The sequence below is a fragment of the Bombina bombina genome, chromosome 3 (genome assembly GCF_027579735.1).
Source record: "Bombina bombina isolate aBomBom1 chromosome 3, aBomBom1.pri, whole genome shotgun sequence".
Taxonomy (NCBI): domain Eukaryota; kingdom Metazoa; phylum Chordata; class Amphibia; order Anura; family Bombinatoridae; genus Bombina; species Bombina bombina.
This window is the reverse complement of record NC_069501.1, coordinates 498736948-498754189: the sequence shown is the minus strand read 5'-3', so window position 1 is coordinate 498754189 and position 17242 is coordinate 498736948. Positions and strand designations below refer to the sequence as shown.

The 17242-nt window shown below is 38.4% G+C and overlaps 1 protein-coding gene across 1 annotated transcript in view; it reads right to left on the bottom strand.

Annotated features, from left to right (window-relative positions):
• Positions 1-17242, bottom strand: part of LOC128653512 (ubiquinol-cytochrome-c reductase complex assembly factor 2) — a 65356-nt gene that overhangs the window by 24350 nt on the left and 23764 nt on the right. Inside the window, exon 2 of the mRNA XM_053706860.1 lies at positions 11692-11766. Coding sequence (XP_053562835.1) covers positions 11692-11766 — 75 coding nt within the window. The remainder of the gene's footprint in view (positions 1-11691; positions 11767-17242) is intronic.

Genomic DNA, 17242 nt, shown 5'->3' with positions numbered 1-17242 from the left:
ACGATTACAGCATTTTTTAATAGAATTCATAATATACTATCAGATTTTAGAATTTGTTTTTTTTTTAAAGAGGTGAAACTAAACAAGACTAAAGTTTAACTAAAGCAGCAGATATATTTAAGCATTTTAAATGAAGCGTCCATTTAGAAAGAGTTAACAGATATTCTGTAGATTGTAAGCTCTTTGGAACAGGGTCCTATTTCTTGTAACCTTTTTGGAACAGGGCCCTATTTCTTGGGGGGGGGGGTTTCTAGTTTTTTTAATGTATCTATCTATTATATATATATATATATATATATATTTATTTATTATTAATTAGCGTCTTCGTGTACAACTCCTGAAGTCTAGCGGGGAGGGGGGTTGGGAATGGGAGTGGGTGTGGCTTGGTAAGATTGTGCTAAACAGGCAGGCCTTGGCAAAATGGGACTTTTATAAGGCAGTGCTCCCAAACCCATTATAATCAAGCAAAATAAGACATAGCTGAGATCTCTGCATTTAAAAATCCCAATCTCCAACCGTTTCCTCTCTCCCTACTTTGTGAAGTGCCCCAAAAATATTTGTTTTTAAAAAGGCACTTGCCTACAAATTCAAGGCAGCTGGCACATGGGTACTAAAACCGTCACTACATTAAATATATTAACCTCTTAGGGACATATGACGGAATTGTTCCGTCATAAAACAATTGAGCAAACTGAAAGCTGTGTCCTTAAAGGGTTAATATAATGAAAAAGGAACTAAAAAACAAAACAAAAACGTATCAGTTTGCCAGTCAATGAAAGGAAGCGCAATTAGAATTTACAGTATAAACAAAAAGGCAACAATCTGGGTAAAATAAATTAATAAGATTTCAGCCCATTGAACAAACAAACAAACAAAAAAAAACAACAACAAAAAAACTGCTTATAAAATATCTTGCAGCTGGGTACCGGAATTTCACGTTTGTCTTTATTTGGACACTCTTTCCATTCTTCTCTATATAAATTACATGATCGACAATAACTGTTCAGTATAGAAAAAAAAAAAAAAATCACACAGAGATATAAAAAGGTTTTATGTCTCAAGGAAAAAAGGCATGAGACAGAAAAGAGAGAGGGCGCACAACAGAGAGCAAGAACGGGAGGGGTAGAAAAAGAGAAAGTACAGGTAGCCCTCAGTTTACGCTGGGGTTAGGTTCCAGAAGGAATGGTTGTAAATTGAAACCGTTGTAAATTGAAACCCAGTTTATAATGTAAGTCAATGGGAAGCGAGGGAGTTAGGTTCCAGGCCCCTCTCAAAATTGTCATAAGTAACACCTAATACATTATTTTTAAAGCTTTGAAATGAAGACTTTAAATGCTAAGCATTATAAACCTAATAAAATAATCCCACAACACAGAATATATAATTAGACTAAGTTAAATGAACAAAAACATTTGCTAAACAGCATTATAAACCTAATAAAATAATCACACAACACAGACTTCATTTGCATTTTTCTGCAAACAGTTCTTTCTATGTATTCCAATCTGGACTGATTTATAGACAGGAAGATCTTGTTCCTTTGAAATCTGCTCGATAGCTCAGGTCTGGTTAAACTGATTAATTTCAGCTTGCTTGGCTTTGCTGCAACACAAGTGGACAGCTCCACCTACTGGCTATTTTAATAAATGTACTGCTTCTCAATGCTTTCCAATAGCAGTCACATAACTGGAAAAAAGGTTGTTATTCTGAAACGGTGTAAATTGAACCGTTGTAAATTGAGGGCCACCTGTACTCAAAAGAGACAGAGGGGTCCATTTAAGAAGCAGCGGATGCTGCCTCCGACCCACTCCGCTTCAATTCCGACTGGGGCGGAAGTTAAGAAGCAGCGGTCCTAAGACCAATGCTCCTTAACTCGTCCGCCACCTCTGAGGTGGCGGACAGCAATCCGCCCGATCAAATACGAACGGGCTGATTGACACCCCCTGCAAGCGGCCGATTAGCTGCGAATCTGCAGGGGGTGGTCTTGCACCAGCAGGTCACAAGAACTGCTGGTGCATTGATAAATGCTGACAGCGTATGCTGTCGGCATTGATCGATGTGCGGCGGACATGATCCGCTATATCGGATCATGTCCGTCCACACATTAATAAATGGACCCCAGAGACAGCAGGAAGTAGAGTGGCAAACGACAAGCGAGACAGAGGTATGGAGTGAGAGGGCCTATAATCAAAACTTGCAAAACACAGAGAGACATTCCACAAAATCTTTGTGTGTGTGTGGTGGGAATGATTGAGCATTAAATCATAATGTAGGTCCCTCCTTCAGATCTAAAGCACTGCACAGCAAAATATGCAACTCAAGTTAAAATTTACCTTTATAAAATTGCTTGACCTCTAAGATAATCTCTCCAGAACGGAGAGCTTTAGAATAAAAATATACTTTTTACACTTTTCTTTTAATTTTTTACTATACCCAAGGGAAAAAAAAGCATGAGAGTACAAAAGAAAATGTGTTTAAGAACGTGAGGGAGGGAGCACGAGAGACAGAGAACACACAAGAAAGACAAAGATAGTAAGAGAGACACCACAAGAGACAGAGGCTGAGACAAGGAAATAGACTGTGGGCCCAATGATATAAAGTTCTCCGCTTTGGTGAAATTATCTAACAAGTCTCGCCAGCGCTGTGAGGCACCTCAATTTTTCTGTAGAAAAGTGCATTTGAGCTTGAGGGCCGTTTATCTGGCCGTCTAGGGTTCTGGGTGTGAAGGAGAGACACCTTAATTTCAATATAATGCTCAAAAATGCCCCCAAAGATTTTGCAAGATTTATCTCCATGCCGGTGAGTTTTTGATCATCGCCCCATAGAGAGGGAGTAAAAAAAGGCAGCAAGTACTAGAGAATGAAAAATGTACTAATGAATCGGCAGCACATGAGGAGATTTAGTATGAAAATATACTGTTTACACCTTTTTTTACTATTTTATAACCCAAGAGAAACAGAGAGGGTGTATGAGAGCAATGGGAGAGGTTGGAAGCACAAGAGAGACCAATAGCAGACGAGAGAGTAAGAGAATTTACAAGACACACAGAGGAAGCACGAGAGAGCAAATCGATTTCTTCACATTCAGCATTACATGGGAGAGACACTGATTCTCCAGGTGGAAGTGCATCATATAGAAGTAATGATAGCTGTGCCGTATGTCAGAAAAATGTAGCACATGTTAAGGGCCATTAAAGGGACATTAAACACTAAATAAATGTTAGATAGAATGATGTATTCAAAGAAAAGATTAGCCTGAGAAAAACACGTAGATATATTTTTAAAAGTTGTATTAGTTGTATAAAAAGTGACAAAATAAGTGTAAAGTTTTAGCGTCTTATAAAACAATATGAGCTGCCATGTTGTAACTTAGGTTACTTTCTCTACTGTGGCCAATTAGGAACAGTTATAAATAGGTCACTAGAGTGTGCAGCCAATGGCTGTGTGGAATATAACAGGTTACTGCTCTTCCATTTCTAACAAGAACTGAAATGCTCACAATTTCCAGAATGGAATTACAGGAAAAGAGAACAAAATAAATAATGAACGTATAGAGGTTTTTTTTATATATACGATTTATCATTTTAAATTACCATCTCAAAGTGTTTAATGTCCCTTTAAGGTGGGTTATTAAAGTTGTCTACAGATGACAATACTGCAAGCTCAATATTCTGTGTTCCAATTTCCTTATACAAAGTAGCATATTTTATCTGTTTATTTTGTTTCTCTATAGCCCACCAGTGTATTAGAACATTTCTCCCTAAAAATTTAATAATTCTGTCAGTATTTTTTTCCCGGGTGAAGAGGTTTGGCGAAGCATAAATAAATCGTGTTTTCCTAATATAAATAACTTGTAAAGACATTGCCTATTTATTAGCTATCATGTCTTTCTGAAATCACTCACTAATCTGTCACCCTACAGCAGAAGAAACATACTGTGCTCGCAGTGTCAATGAAGGCGCAGACTCTTGAGACAAGTCAGATTGCACTGTCTATTTCGGCCCCAGAATATCTGACACCTGGAAAACAAAAGCCGTATTCCTCTGCATCTTTTAGTGTATGAATTAATTCCCCCTCCCCACACTTATAACCCCTAACGGGGGAATTTTCTTTAATATTCAGTATCTGTACAACATGCACAAAGCAGATGAATGTGTCAATAAGGTATTTATGTTTTCAGGACCAGACCTGTAAATTGTGCATGGCGCATTCACTGCTCCCAGCATTAAAAACATTGAATTTGTGTTTATTCGTAAAACAGAAGTGATATAAAAACATAAAACGATTATACTAATTACAACGAATAATGATTACAAGTAAAATGCATACTTATATAAAACCATTTATGAGATATTGGGGCCGATTTATCAAGTTCCGTATGATGCTTGATGCCCCTTGTTTCGGCTCGCCGGAAACAGAAGTTAAGAAGCAGTGGTCTAAAGACCGCTGCTCCATAACTTGTCTGCCTGTTCTGAGGCCGCGGACAGAAATCAACCCGATCGTATTCGAATACGATCGGGTTGAATGACATCCGCTGCTAGCGGCCGACTGGCCGCGAATCTGCAGGGGGCGGCATTGCACCAGCTGTTCACAAGAACTGCTGGTGCAATGATAATGATGTACAATGGACATGATACGCTACATTGTATCATGTCCGCTCGCACTATGTAAATATACCCCATTAAACTCACTTAAAGGGAGAGTAATCCCTTTGGTGCGCATAATGAGGCAATCTCATCATGCACATCGCTACCGGTAGGCGCATGACGAGTGGTGCACATGGTGATATCACAAAGGGGCAAAACCTAGGAAGCTCAGTGTAGCTGAATGTGGGAGGTTCTTCAATCTCCTCAATCTCAGATCCCATAGCAGCTACAAACCTCCAAGACCCTTCATTTGAAAGAGAATCACATCTAATCTATATTATAACCCCTATTTCACATGTTGCTACCCATGATGACAATTTAGTAAGGTGATCAAAGTAACAGCAATGGTCACTTGGCCAGTCTCAGTATTGATTTACTAAAATCTAAAACATTTATACTTTTTTTTTTTTACAGTTTTTGCCACAGCTATTTGATATGCCATGAATTATAAATTGGATGGGTCTGCTGAAAAAACAAAAACAAAAAAAACCAATATATAATTTCTGTGGGTCATTCACTGAAATTTGATTTACAATATGGTAAGTAGCAAAAAAGCTCAAAATTGTCTCAGCACTGGGGTGAAAAAAAGGCTTGGCAGTGAAAGGGTTACACTGATTAGCACAACTACAATAGCATGATTATTGTTCACCATATTATTGTTTTTCCTCCTGTACCTGCAAGTCTTTTTTTAAACAGTTCTCTTATTTTAATACATTAAAAAAGGTGCCATATGCTGAAGCTCCGCCTCTTCATACCGCCGCCATTTTGAAGCTCAGGTATTCGCACACCGCGTGACAGAAGCAGCGCACGCTCACAGAGTGATGTCGCCAGCTTTTAGCATTTGCTTGGGATTAGTGAGCTCTACATTTTCGTACTTAAACAAAATATACATGCACAATATATATATAGTGTCCTCAGGCCTCTCCAGCAGGCCAGATTTTCAGGATTACCTTGAATGAGAGCAGGTAAAATAACCATGTTTAGTAAGCAGCGGATTATTTCACCTGTGCTCCAGTTCAGATATCCTCAAATGTGACCTGTTAGGGAGGTCTGAGGATAGGTTTGAAAACCAGTGTTATATAGTAATGCAGCCACTGCAAAAGTGTAAAGTTCCTACCCACTGTTGGGCGCCCTAACTTGAAGCACATTATACAGTTATTAAAAAAACTGTCAAACCTCATTGATCTGTAAATGCGCACTACTTTTGCTACAGGGTGTGAGAATATCTCTGCTCCAAGATGGCAGAATCCAGTGTGAAAAGGTGGAAGTTCAACATCTGGTCATTTTAAAATAGGAGAACAGCTTTGAAGAGAGCTGCTTGAATAGGAGTAATAGCAATAACGTAGTGAGTAGTAACTATGCTTCTCTAGCTATGCCCAGCAGTTTAATGTCCTTTTAATCTCCCTATAAACCGCTTAAAGGGACACTAAAGGCAAAATGTTGCTTTCACAATTCAGATATAGGGGCCAAATTATCAAGCTCCGAACAGAGCTTGATGCTCCTTATTTCTAAAGATCGCTGCTCCATAACTTGTCCGCCTGCTCTGAGGCGGCGGACAGAAATCAACCCGATCGAGTTGACTGACACCCCCTGCTAGCGAATCTGCAGGGGGCGGTATTGCACAAGCAGTTCCGGTAAACTGCTTGTGCAATGATAAATGCCGACAGCGCATGCATCGTATCATGTCCACTCGCACTTTGATAAATATGCCCCATAGTATACAATTTAAAAAAACAAACAAATAAAAACCGCCCAAAGTTTTCTAATTTACTTCAATTATCAAATTATGCACAATTTCCGAGACACCAGCTCCTACTGAGCATGTGCAAGAGTTCACAATGTATACATGAGTCTGTGATTGGCAGATGGCTGTCACATGATAAACGGTGCAGAGAAATAAGAGAACATTCTTAAAGGGGACATGAAACCCAAAAATTTTCAGTCAATATACGGATAGAGCAGACAATTTTAAACAACTTTCCAATTTACTTCTATTATCTAATTTGCTTTGTTCTCTTGGTATCTTTTGTTCAAAAGAATGCCCAGGAAAGTTCGGGGGCAGCAATGCACTACTGGGAGCAAGCTGCCGATTGGTGGTTGCACATATATACCTTTTGTCATTGGTTCGCCCAGTGTATTTAGGTAGCTTCCTGTAGTGCAATGCTGCTCCTCCAACAAAGAATACCAAAGAAATGAAATATATTTGCTAATTGAAGTAGAGTGGAAAGTGGTTTAAAATTGCATACATGACACACGAAAGAGAAATTTGGGGTTTCATGTCCCTTTAAATCTGTCAGAATAATACAGAGTAAATATTATTGCAATGCCTTTTTATTATGCATTTGTTAATTATACAATTCTACAGTATTTATGGCCCTTTAATTAAGGACAATAACCTAGCGTTGTAATATACATCCAGTATGTATCTTGTTTGCTTTTCCTGTAAAATACATCTGAAAAGTGTGATTGTTCCACTCCCTCAAGGAGGCTGAAGTGACTCCACCTCACTTAAAGTGAAAGTCAATCCTAGCATTTGTGAAACACTAGAATTGACCATTGGAACAAATAAAGGGGACTTTCAGTTGTGAAGTATAAAATATATCATGCTGAAAGCTTCTTTATTTGTTTCAAGCGTTCGCCGCAATGAGCTGCTCAGGCAGCCCACAGCAGAACTCTGTTTTGCTAAGAGGTAACGTTTCCACCTCTTCGCAAATAGCCGTGCAGGCCAGCCGGCGCCAAGCAGGATTTCCCGCATGGCTATTGGCTAAGAGGTAAAAACGTCACCTCCAAAACAGCGTTGTGCCGTGGGCTGCCTGAGCAGCTTGAAATAAAGGAGCTTTATTTGTTCCAGTGCTCAAGCCTAGCATTTCACAATTGCTGAGATTGACTTTCACGTTAAAGGGACTTTAAATCCAAATTTTTTCTTTCATGATTCAGATATAGAGGCCAATTTAACAAAGGTCTTGTGGACCTGATCCGACAGTGCGGATTAGGTCCGCAAGACCTTGCTGAATGCGGAGAGGAATAAGCTCTCCGTATTCAGCATTGCACCAGCAGCTCACAAGAGCTGCTGGTGCAACGACCGCTGCTTCATAATTGCTGTTTTTGCCAGAAACACGGCCCTTCAAGCTCCATTCGGAGCTTCATAGATAGGCCTCATAGAATACAATTTTAAACAACATTCCAATTTACTTCTATTATCTAATTTGCTTCATTCTTTAGATATCCTTTGTTAAAGAAATAGCAATGCACATGGGTGAGCCAATCACATGAGGCATCTATGTGCAGCCACCAATCAGAAACTACTGAGCCTATCTGTAAATGCTTTTCAGGAAAGAATATCAAGAGAATAAAGCAAATTAGATAATAGAAATAAATTAGAAAGTTGTAACATAAATATCAGGGGCCCGATCCGATCCGATATGCATTTTGCGCGGGTTTGGTATCCTATATACGGCGTAACCTAGAAGTTACGCTCGTATATTTCTGCCTTCGCCCGTAGTTTTTTGGGCCATAGGCAGGTATACCAAACTCGCGCAGTTTGGTATCCAATATACAGCGTAAGGACTTACGTGGGAAAATGGAGAAATCTTACTCCATTTTCACCTCGCCACAAAATGCAGCCGTAGTAAGCCTTACGCTGTCTATCGGAGCCCCGTAACTCCCTAAACTACCTGCTAAATAAAACCTAACACCTAACGCATGCGCAATGTCTATCTACCTGTCAACCGCAATCTGCTAAATAAAACCTAACACCTAACGCATGCGCAATGTCTATCTACCTGTCAACCGCGATCCCCCGCCACAATCCCTAATAAAGTATTTAACCCTTAAACTGCCGCTCTCGGACCCCGCAGCCACCTACATTAAAAGTATAACCCACTAATGTGATCCCCCTACACCGTCGCCAGCTACATTACCTACCTCCTAATGTGATCCCCCTACACCGTCGCCAGCTATATTACCTACCCCCTAATGTGAGCCCCCTACACCTACATTAACTACCCCCTAATGTGAGCTCCTACACCGCCGCCAGCTATATTACCTACCCCCTAATGTGAGCTCCTACCCCGCCGTCAGCTATATTAAAATTATTAACCCCTAATTTAATCCCCCTACACCGCCGCCAGCTATATTAACCCTAATTATATTAGGGTTAATATAGTTATATATTATATATATTAACTATATTAACCCTAATTATATTAGGGTTAATATTGTTATTATATCATATATATATAATAACCCAATCTAACTCTAACATCCCTAACTAAATTCTTATTAAAATAAATTTAATTAATATTAATATTATTAATTAAAATATTCCTATTTAAATCTAAATACTTACCTATAAAATAAACCCTAACAAATCAGCCAATCAGATTGAACTTGAATCTGATTGGCTGAATCAATCAGCCAATCAGATTTTTCTACCTTAATTCCGATTGGCTGATAGAATCCTATCAGCCAATCGGAATTCGACGGACGCCATCTTGGATGATGTCATTTAAAGGAACCTCATTCCTCGGGAAGTCGTCGTGCCGGATGGATGTTCCGCGTCGGAGGAGCGAAGAAAGAAGAAGATTGAAGATGCCGCTTGGAAGAAAACTTTGCCCCGATGGAGGACCTCTTCTCTGCCGCTTGATTGAAGACATCGCCCGGATTGGATGAAAAGTTCTGCCCGGCTGGGTGAATACAAGGTAGGGAGATCTTCAGGGGGGTAGTGTTAGGTTTATTTAAGGGGGGTTTGGGTTAGAGTAGGGGTATGTGGGTGGTGGGTTGTAATGTTGGGGGTGGTATTGTGTTTTTTTTTACAGGCAAAAGAGCTGATTTCTTTGGGGCATGCCCCGCAAAAGTCCCTTTTAAGGGCTGGTAAGGTAATAGAGCTGTTAACTTTTGTATTTTAGAATAGGGTAGGGACATTTTTTTATTTTGGGGGGCTTTATTATTTTATTAGGGGGCTAAGAATAGGTGTAATTAGCTTAAAAATCTTGTAATCTTTTTTTATTTTTTGTAATTTAGTTTAGTTTATTTAATTGTATTTTAGTTTAGATATTTGTAGTTATTTAATTTATTGATAGTGTAGGTGTATTTGTAAATTAGGTTAGGATTTATTTTACAGGTAAATTGGTAATTATTTTAACTAGGTAGCTATTAAATAGTTATTAACTATTTAATAACTATTGTACCTAGTTAAAATAAATACCAAGTTACCTGTAAAATAAATATAAACCCTAAAATACATAGTAGCTATCTTAGGGTTTATTTTATAGGTAAGTATTTAGATTTAAATAGGAATATTTTAATTAATAATATTAATATTACTGTAATTAGATTTATTTTAATAAGATTTAGTTAGGGATGTTAGAGTTAGATAGGGTTATTATACTTAATATATATATAATATAATAACAATATTAACTATATTAACCCTAATATAATTAGGGTTAATATAGTTAATATAGCTGGCGGCGGTATAGGGGGAATAGATTAGGGGTTAATGTATTTAATATAGCTGGCGGCGGTATAGGGGGATTAAATTAGGGGTTAATAATTTTAATATAGCTGGCGGCGGGGTAGGGGGATTAGATTAGGGGTTAATAATTTTAATATAGCTGGGGGCGGGGTAGGGTGATTAAATTAGGGGTTAATAATTTTAATATAGCTGGCGGCGGTGTAAGGGGCTCACATTAGGGGGTAGTTAATGTAGATGGCGGCGGGGTAGGAGCTCACATTAGGGGGTAATATAGATAATGTAGGTGGCGGCGGGGTCCGGGAGCGGCGGTTTAGGGGTTAATACATTTTTTATTGTTAGGATAGTGAGGGGGGGATAGCGGATAGAGGGTTAGACGTGTCGGGCTATGTTTGGGAGGCGTGTTAGACAGTACGGGTGATTTAATAATTTAGTCAGGTTTTGTAGGCGCCGGCAGTTTCTAAAGTGCCGTAAGTCACTGGCGACTCCAGAAATTTGTACTTACGCAGATTTCTGGACATCGCTGGTTTATCCGACTTACGGCACTTTAGCATCTGACGGCGCCGTATATGGGATAGCTCGAGTTGCGAGCTGAAACTACGGGCGGCGGGGGTTCCCTCGCTTGCGCCACAAACTACGATCTTTATTGGATCGCGCCCCAGGCATTTAAAAAAAACAAAAAAACAACAACAATAGATGAAACATGCGTCAGGTATTTCCCTATGGGGTGTCCTAGGAGTTTATCTTATGACTTATATGATATATGGCGTTTGGTTAATTAGTAATCTTTTACGGAACAGGACTATGCCCCAAACCTTTTTGATAGAATATTTGTGGGAGTGCATAGATCAAGAGATCAGGCTAAGCCCCAGTATATCCCAACTTTTTGGGGTCTCATGCAATCATAGTCTGTTAGTTCTATATTTTTAACTCAAACTATGCACCACAATGGGCTTTCTAGTCCAATTTTTATGTTTCTGTATATACCACTAATTTAGTTTAATTTGTAAGTTTATTGGCATTTTTCCTGGGTCCCACTGCAGTAAAATCTTATTCTATATTAATCTGTATATTAAAAGTAAAATTTTATTAACGAGCTTTCCATACGTTAGATATTGCTTTGTTGTAAAGTGTATCAGATGAGTGCTAAAAAGAGTGTAGCTTTCTCTCTCTTTGTGCATGGACATCACTCTTTAAAGGGATAGTAAAGACCAAATTAAACTTTCATTCAGATAGGGCATGTAATCTTAAACAGCTTTCCAATTTACTTTTATCATCACATTTGCTTTGTTCTCTTGTTATTCTTAGTTGAAAGCTAAACCTAGGTAGGCTCATATTTCTAATTTCTAAGCCCTTGAAGGCCGCCTCTGCATTTGACAGTTTTTCACAGCTAGAGGACGTTCGTTCATGTGTTTCATATAGATAACATTGTGCTCATGCACATGAAGTTATTTAAGAGTCAGCACTAATTGCCTGAAATGCAAGTCTGTCAAAAGACCTGAGATAAGGAGGCAGTCAGCAGAAGCTTAGATACAATGTAATTACAGAGGTAAAAATAATATTTCTCTGTTACCTTCTCTTTGTAGCAGTTGTTGTTAATCCTGTTTAGGCTTTCATACATTTGGTCACATGCTTCTGGATCAGCGACCTGTAGATAAATAAAAAAGGATGTAAAAAAAAAAATACATCACACAAATGAAATATAAAAGTTATCAGAATAGACCTAGACATAGACAAAAAGCTGCAAAATATTTCACTGATTAAATAGAAAATACTTGGGGCACACACTCAGTCTTGATACATAAAAATAGGTCAAAATGTTTTTATTTTCTGAGTTTAGACACATATTACAGGCAAAACAATCTGCCCCCCCCCCCCCCCCCCCATGTTGTTTTTATGTAAAGCTACATTAAATTACAATTCAGCAATGGAGATGCCAGCCAACCTTACCAACCTAGGCCCAACATAAAACCTATTAAGATTTATTTGTACTGATAAGCCAGTTACTTCACATTCACATAGGGGAAATATTTAATGGACATAAAAGTGCTATAATGTTTTAGCGCATTTTATTATTGCACTATTGCTTGCATATAACTATGTTTAACCATTGTGAAGGGGTTAAACAAGTCAGATCTAGAGACAAAATGCACTAATGGAAGCTATCTGGTGTGTGGTGGTGCTTCACATATTCCTCATATTATTGTCTCCACAGGTGTTCAACTAGGGGTTAACACACAGTTATATGCAGGCGATAGTGTAATGATAAAATACCATAACACATGAGTATTTTATTTTTTTACTTTATATTCCTTTAAAAGGGACATTGAACCCAATTTTTTTGTTTCATTCAGATAGATAGAGCATGCAATTTTAAGCAACTATCTAATTTACTCCTTTTATCAAATTGTATCCGTTCTCTTGCTATCTTTATTTGAAAATCATGAATTATAAATCTTAGCACCCAGCCCATTTTAGGTTCAGCACCATGGATAGCTCTTGCTTATTGGAGGCTGACATTTACCCACCAATAAACAAGCATAACCCAGGTTCTCAAACAAAAATGGGCCGGCTCCTATGCATCACATTCCTGCTTTTTAAATAAAGATAGCAAGAAAACGAAGAAAAATTGATAATAGGAGTAAATTAGAAAGTTGCTTAAAATTGCATGCTTTATCTGAATCATTAAAGAAAAAAATAGCGTTTAGTGTCCCTTTAAGTATTGTTAGGTATATTGTTTCAGAACCCTGGAGTATGTAGACGATACTTAGAGAAATCTCAAAAGGACAGAGTCCCACTAGATACCTCATCCTCTTCCTGCTTGAGATTCTTGTTACGCATTAACTACTTGGAAGGAGAGCAAAAGCTTTGACCTTGAAAGGACAGACCCGGTAAGGATGGCCCTTGATGTGGTTCTACTACTAGAGTGAAGAAATGAAGTTAATATGAATCTGGTTTTCATTCACACTCTTGTAGAACCATACATAACTCTGGAGGATCAGTACCAAAGATAACCATATGAAGATAAGGATGGGAAAAAAATACCTCTGCCTAGGTTTGATCAAGTAGTCTGCAAGTCATTTTGTTAGAACTTTGGGAAAGTATGCTAGAAGACCAACTGGCAGCTGTGCATAACTGTTCAGGGGCACCAAGCTACTATACTTCTGTAGACAAAAGCACTAAAAAAAATGAGGGTTTAAAATAAGAACTTTTAAAAGATAAAACAGTTTGTGCAAAAGTTTAAATAATGAGGCACCAGATGCAAGTCCCAAGGTGGGAATGGTTCCTTAAATACTGAAAGGTTTTGGACAGCTTGAGTTGCGTTGCAATCCAGATCTCTGAAAAAGCCAATATCATCCTGGATGTGGGACAGGTTGGCAGTTCATCTGATGAAGTCTTCACTCGGAAATCATTTAGAAATTGCACCTGTGACAAAATCTTGCAAGAAGAGCCACAATGACCCAATTCATCTCCTCTATGAAAACTACATAAAGGGATAGAAAGGTCATAACTGAAACATACAAAAATGCTTCTAGTAAAAAAAAAATATTTTTCAGCGGCATACACACATATGCTGTGAGTGCCCTATGCGCCTGAATTGCTTGTGCACGCTTTCCACATAGACTTCAATGGGGAGAAAGTATTAGAAGAAAAAAATATAACACCTATGATCGCAGAATGGCAAATCGCCGTAACGCAACCCCATTGATGTCTATGGGGAAAAGAACGTTAAGTTTAAACCTAACATAAACCCCTAGTCCGCAGCCCCCCGACATCGCCAACACTAAATAAAGTTATTAACCCCTAATCCGCTGCTCCCCGACATCGCTGACACTTAATAAAATGATTAACCCCTAGTCCGCCGCCCGCCGACATCGCTGACACTAAATAAACCTAATAACCCCTAAACCGCTGCCCCCCACAAATTTAAATAAACCCAACACTACGAAAAATTTTAAAAAAATCTAACATTAGAAAGAAAAAAAGCTAAAATTACGAAAAATAAAACAAAATTATCCAAAATAATAAAAATTACACCTAATCTAATAGCCCTATAAAAACAAAAAAGCAACCCCAAAATAAAAACACCCCCTAATCTAATACTAAACTACCAATAGCCCTTAAAAAGGGCCTTTTGTAGGGTTGGTAAAAGAAAAGACAGCGCCTCATGGTGCAAGTAGGTTCCAACAGTGGTGAATCACACTGAAATAATAACAACAGATGGTAGTATACTCACAAGGATATTGGCACCTTTGTTGAAAGAGGTGCAAACAAGCCGACTGACATTTAAATCAGCAGTCAGTACGCTGGAGCCAAAAAACGATTCAGCTTTCCTGGATGGGCCGCTGTGGACTCTCCTCTGTTAGACAGGGGCAAGATACTCAGGTGTTATGCTGTATAGATAAACCGCAAGCAATATTGTATTTGGCAGGCAAATATAAAAAGCAGTAATGCTGAGATACATAAAGTTAAAAACACTTTATTTTACGAGCTTAGGACGCGTTTCTCGGCCGCAAGCTCCTGGCCGTTTCATCAGATAAAATGTATTACACATGTGGTAACTAGACATGTTTAAAAAGCCTGCCAATATGTTTGATTGGTCCTGGTCTGACCAATCCCAGAGTAGTACAATTTTAAAATAACAATGTTTCAACATATGATATATATTTGACAAAGCAAATAAGTGACGATGCTAAATGTTATATTTGTGTACGTGTAATAAAAGTCCTACGAACCTATACAGTAAAATAGTTGGTCTGGTAGGTCCTGAAAACATTGTTAGCGCATTTGAAAATACATATATAGAAATATCTGAATGTGTAAGTTTCTAGTTAAAAGTTTCAAATAAAATAATTTGTTCTGAAGAAAGAATCCTAAGGACTTGTCCATAACAAATTTGTAAGAAGAGAAAAATCGATACAGTGTGAATTATAAACAAGAGTAATTTTCTGAATGTGAGACCGGAACAGAGCGCTAAAGAGAGAGAAGAAGTGTTAACTTCTTAGCTTCCGTGGTTTTTTTAAAAATGACATTACGCAAAAAAGGGGAGCTGTGCATAAGTTCGCCAGCCGTCAGTCACAGCAATGTTAAGCTTATCACATAGTGTGTTTATGTCCTATGTTCCATATCTGAATGCTTATGAGGATACTAAGATTATTTTTAAAACTTTTGTAGGGTATTGCCCTATGTTAAACAGCTCTTTTACCTAAAAAATGACTAAGTACCCCTCCCCCACCCAACCTCCCAAAATAAAAAAAACTAAGTCTAAAAAAAAACAAAAAACCAAGCATCCCATTTTTTGAGTGCGGAATGGATTGTGCGTTACAGGCTACAATGCTTGCGGTATAGCTAAACGGCCGTGACTTGTAATACGGGAGACCTGCCATTCCACTCACAATGGCCAATTTTTCAGCGGTATAGCCGTACCGCACCATAATGCAAAACTTGTAATCTAGGTGATTGTTAACTTTGCTACTTATATATTTTCTACATGCAGGGGCTTACCTCATATTGAATGAGGTTATACTTGTGAGCGAACATCTATAAGAGTGCTGGAATAATGTTCTTGTATGTTCATTAAATGTCTGCACTATACTAATAACTCTCCTGGCTTTGCTTTTATTATTTTACATAAACATTCCGAAAAAAAGAGGAATACTTCCAGCTTCGCTTACATACTGTATATGTCTGTCTGTGTATATATATGTCACAGACACTCGGCCATCTTGCTACACCTATATTGTGTCCAAAAGCCAGAAGGAAAATATTGGGTCAGCTACAAACATTTTCTCATTGAGGGGAGGGAGCCTTGGTCAATTACTCTCCATACACCTGAGGGGATAAAGATTCTCACCAACATATGAAAGAACAATAGAGAGTCCAAGAGTTCCATTGAATATAAAGACACCTTCCTACAAAGGGATCAAAAGGGTGGATCAAGAAAATCCAAAGATACCATACTGAGGCCAAGATCATCTCCAGACACCTTACCTCATATGATTGAGGTCTGAGTTGGTAAGCAAGCATTCTTTACATCATACAACTATAAGAAGTTCTTGACTAAAAAAGTAACAGCATACAGCTATTAAGATCTGTCACACCTATGAAAGACTTTTTTTGAAAGACTTTATTTTTGCTGCATACAGAAAAGACTGTCTATATAGCTGAGCGCCTTTTACTTTTATTGTGAAGTCATAGATAGGATTGCACAATCATACTTAAATAATGCCACGGTGCTCTGCTAATACCATAACAATACTCTCCAAAAAGCAGGCAGCTCACTGGTCTTTGCAGTAAAACTAGAATTTATTACATCAGTTTAAAAAACAAACGTTTCAGCACTGCATTGTGCCTTTGTCAATGTTATACAACAAAAAGTACAAGGACAGAGTGCACCCAAGCACCCCGGATCAGTTAACATACATTTAAAACAAACCCCCTTAAATAGAGAATAGAGAATATCCCCACTTAGCCTTTACCGCCATTCCTATTGCATGCTCGTTCAATCACCTAATCCCTGCGTCACGCTGACACGCTAGCCGTGCCTAGCGTGATGACGCATAGCACGGCGTTGTCATGACAACGTCCAAGGCATTACGTCGACGAATGAGCCAGATACCAGGAGAACACCAGGGAACAATCTGCGCATATTCAGAACAAAGTTTCTTGAAGCGCAGCGGTTGCTATGGGCAACCAACGTAAACCAGCCACCTAATCAGGCAAGAGCCGCTCTGGGTGTCCCATAGTATGTGGCTACGGCGGAGGCAGTAAGGATGTGTAATCTTATCAGATTTTCATACCACACAACAAACATAATATAAATACAAAGTCACTTCACTTAAGTATGTTATGTAATAGGAATATAAATCTGAAAGATATATCACAGCCGCAGATGCGATGTTAAAATGGACCATAAAACTGTGACAAAAGTATATACAGAGGAAATTCATGGTCATATGATAATTAAATAGAAACTGCCTCAAATAATTAGTGAACATAATAGAATATGCACCAATAAATCAATGCTGCTACTCAATCTATCTATCCATCAAACCCATAGGAGTATGGTAGTAACCAGACAGTGAAACTTCCACAGACCCAAGCTCTTATGTGGTCATTAACGT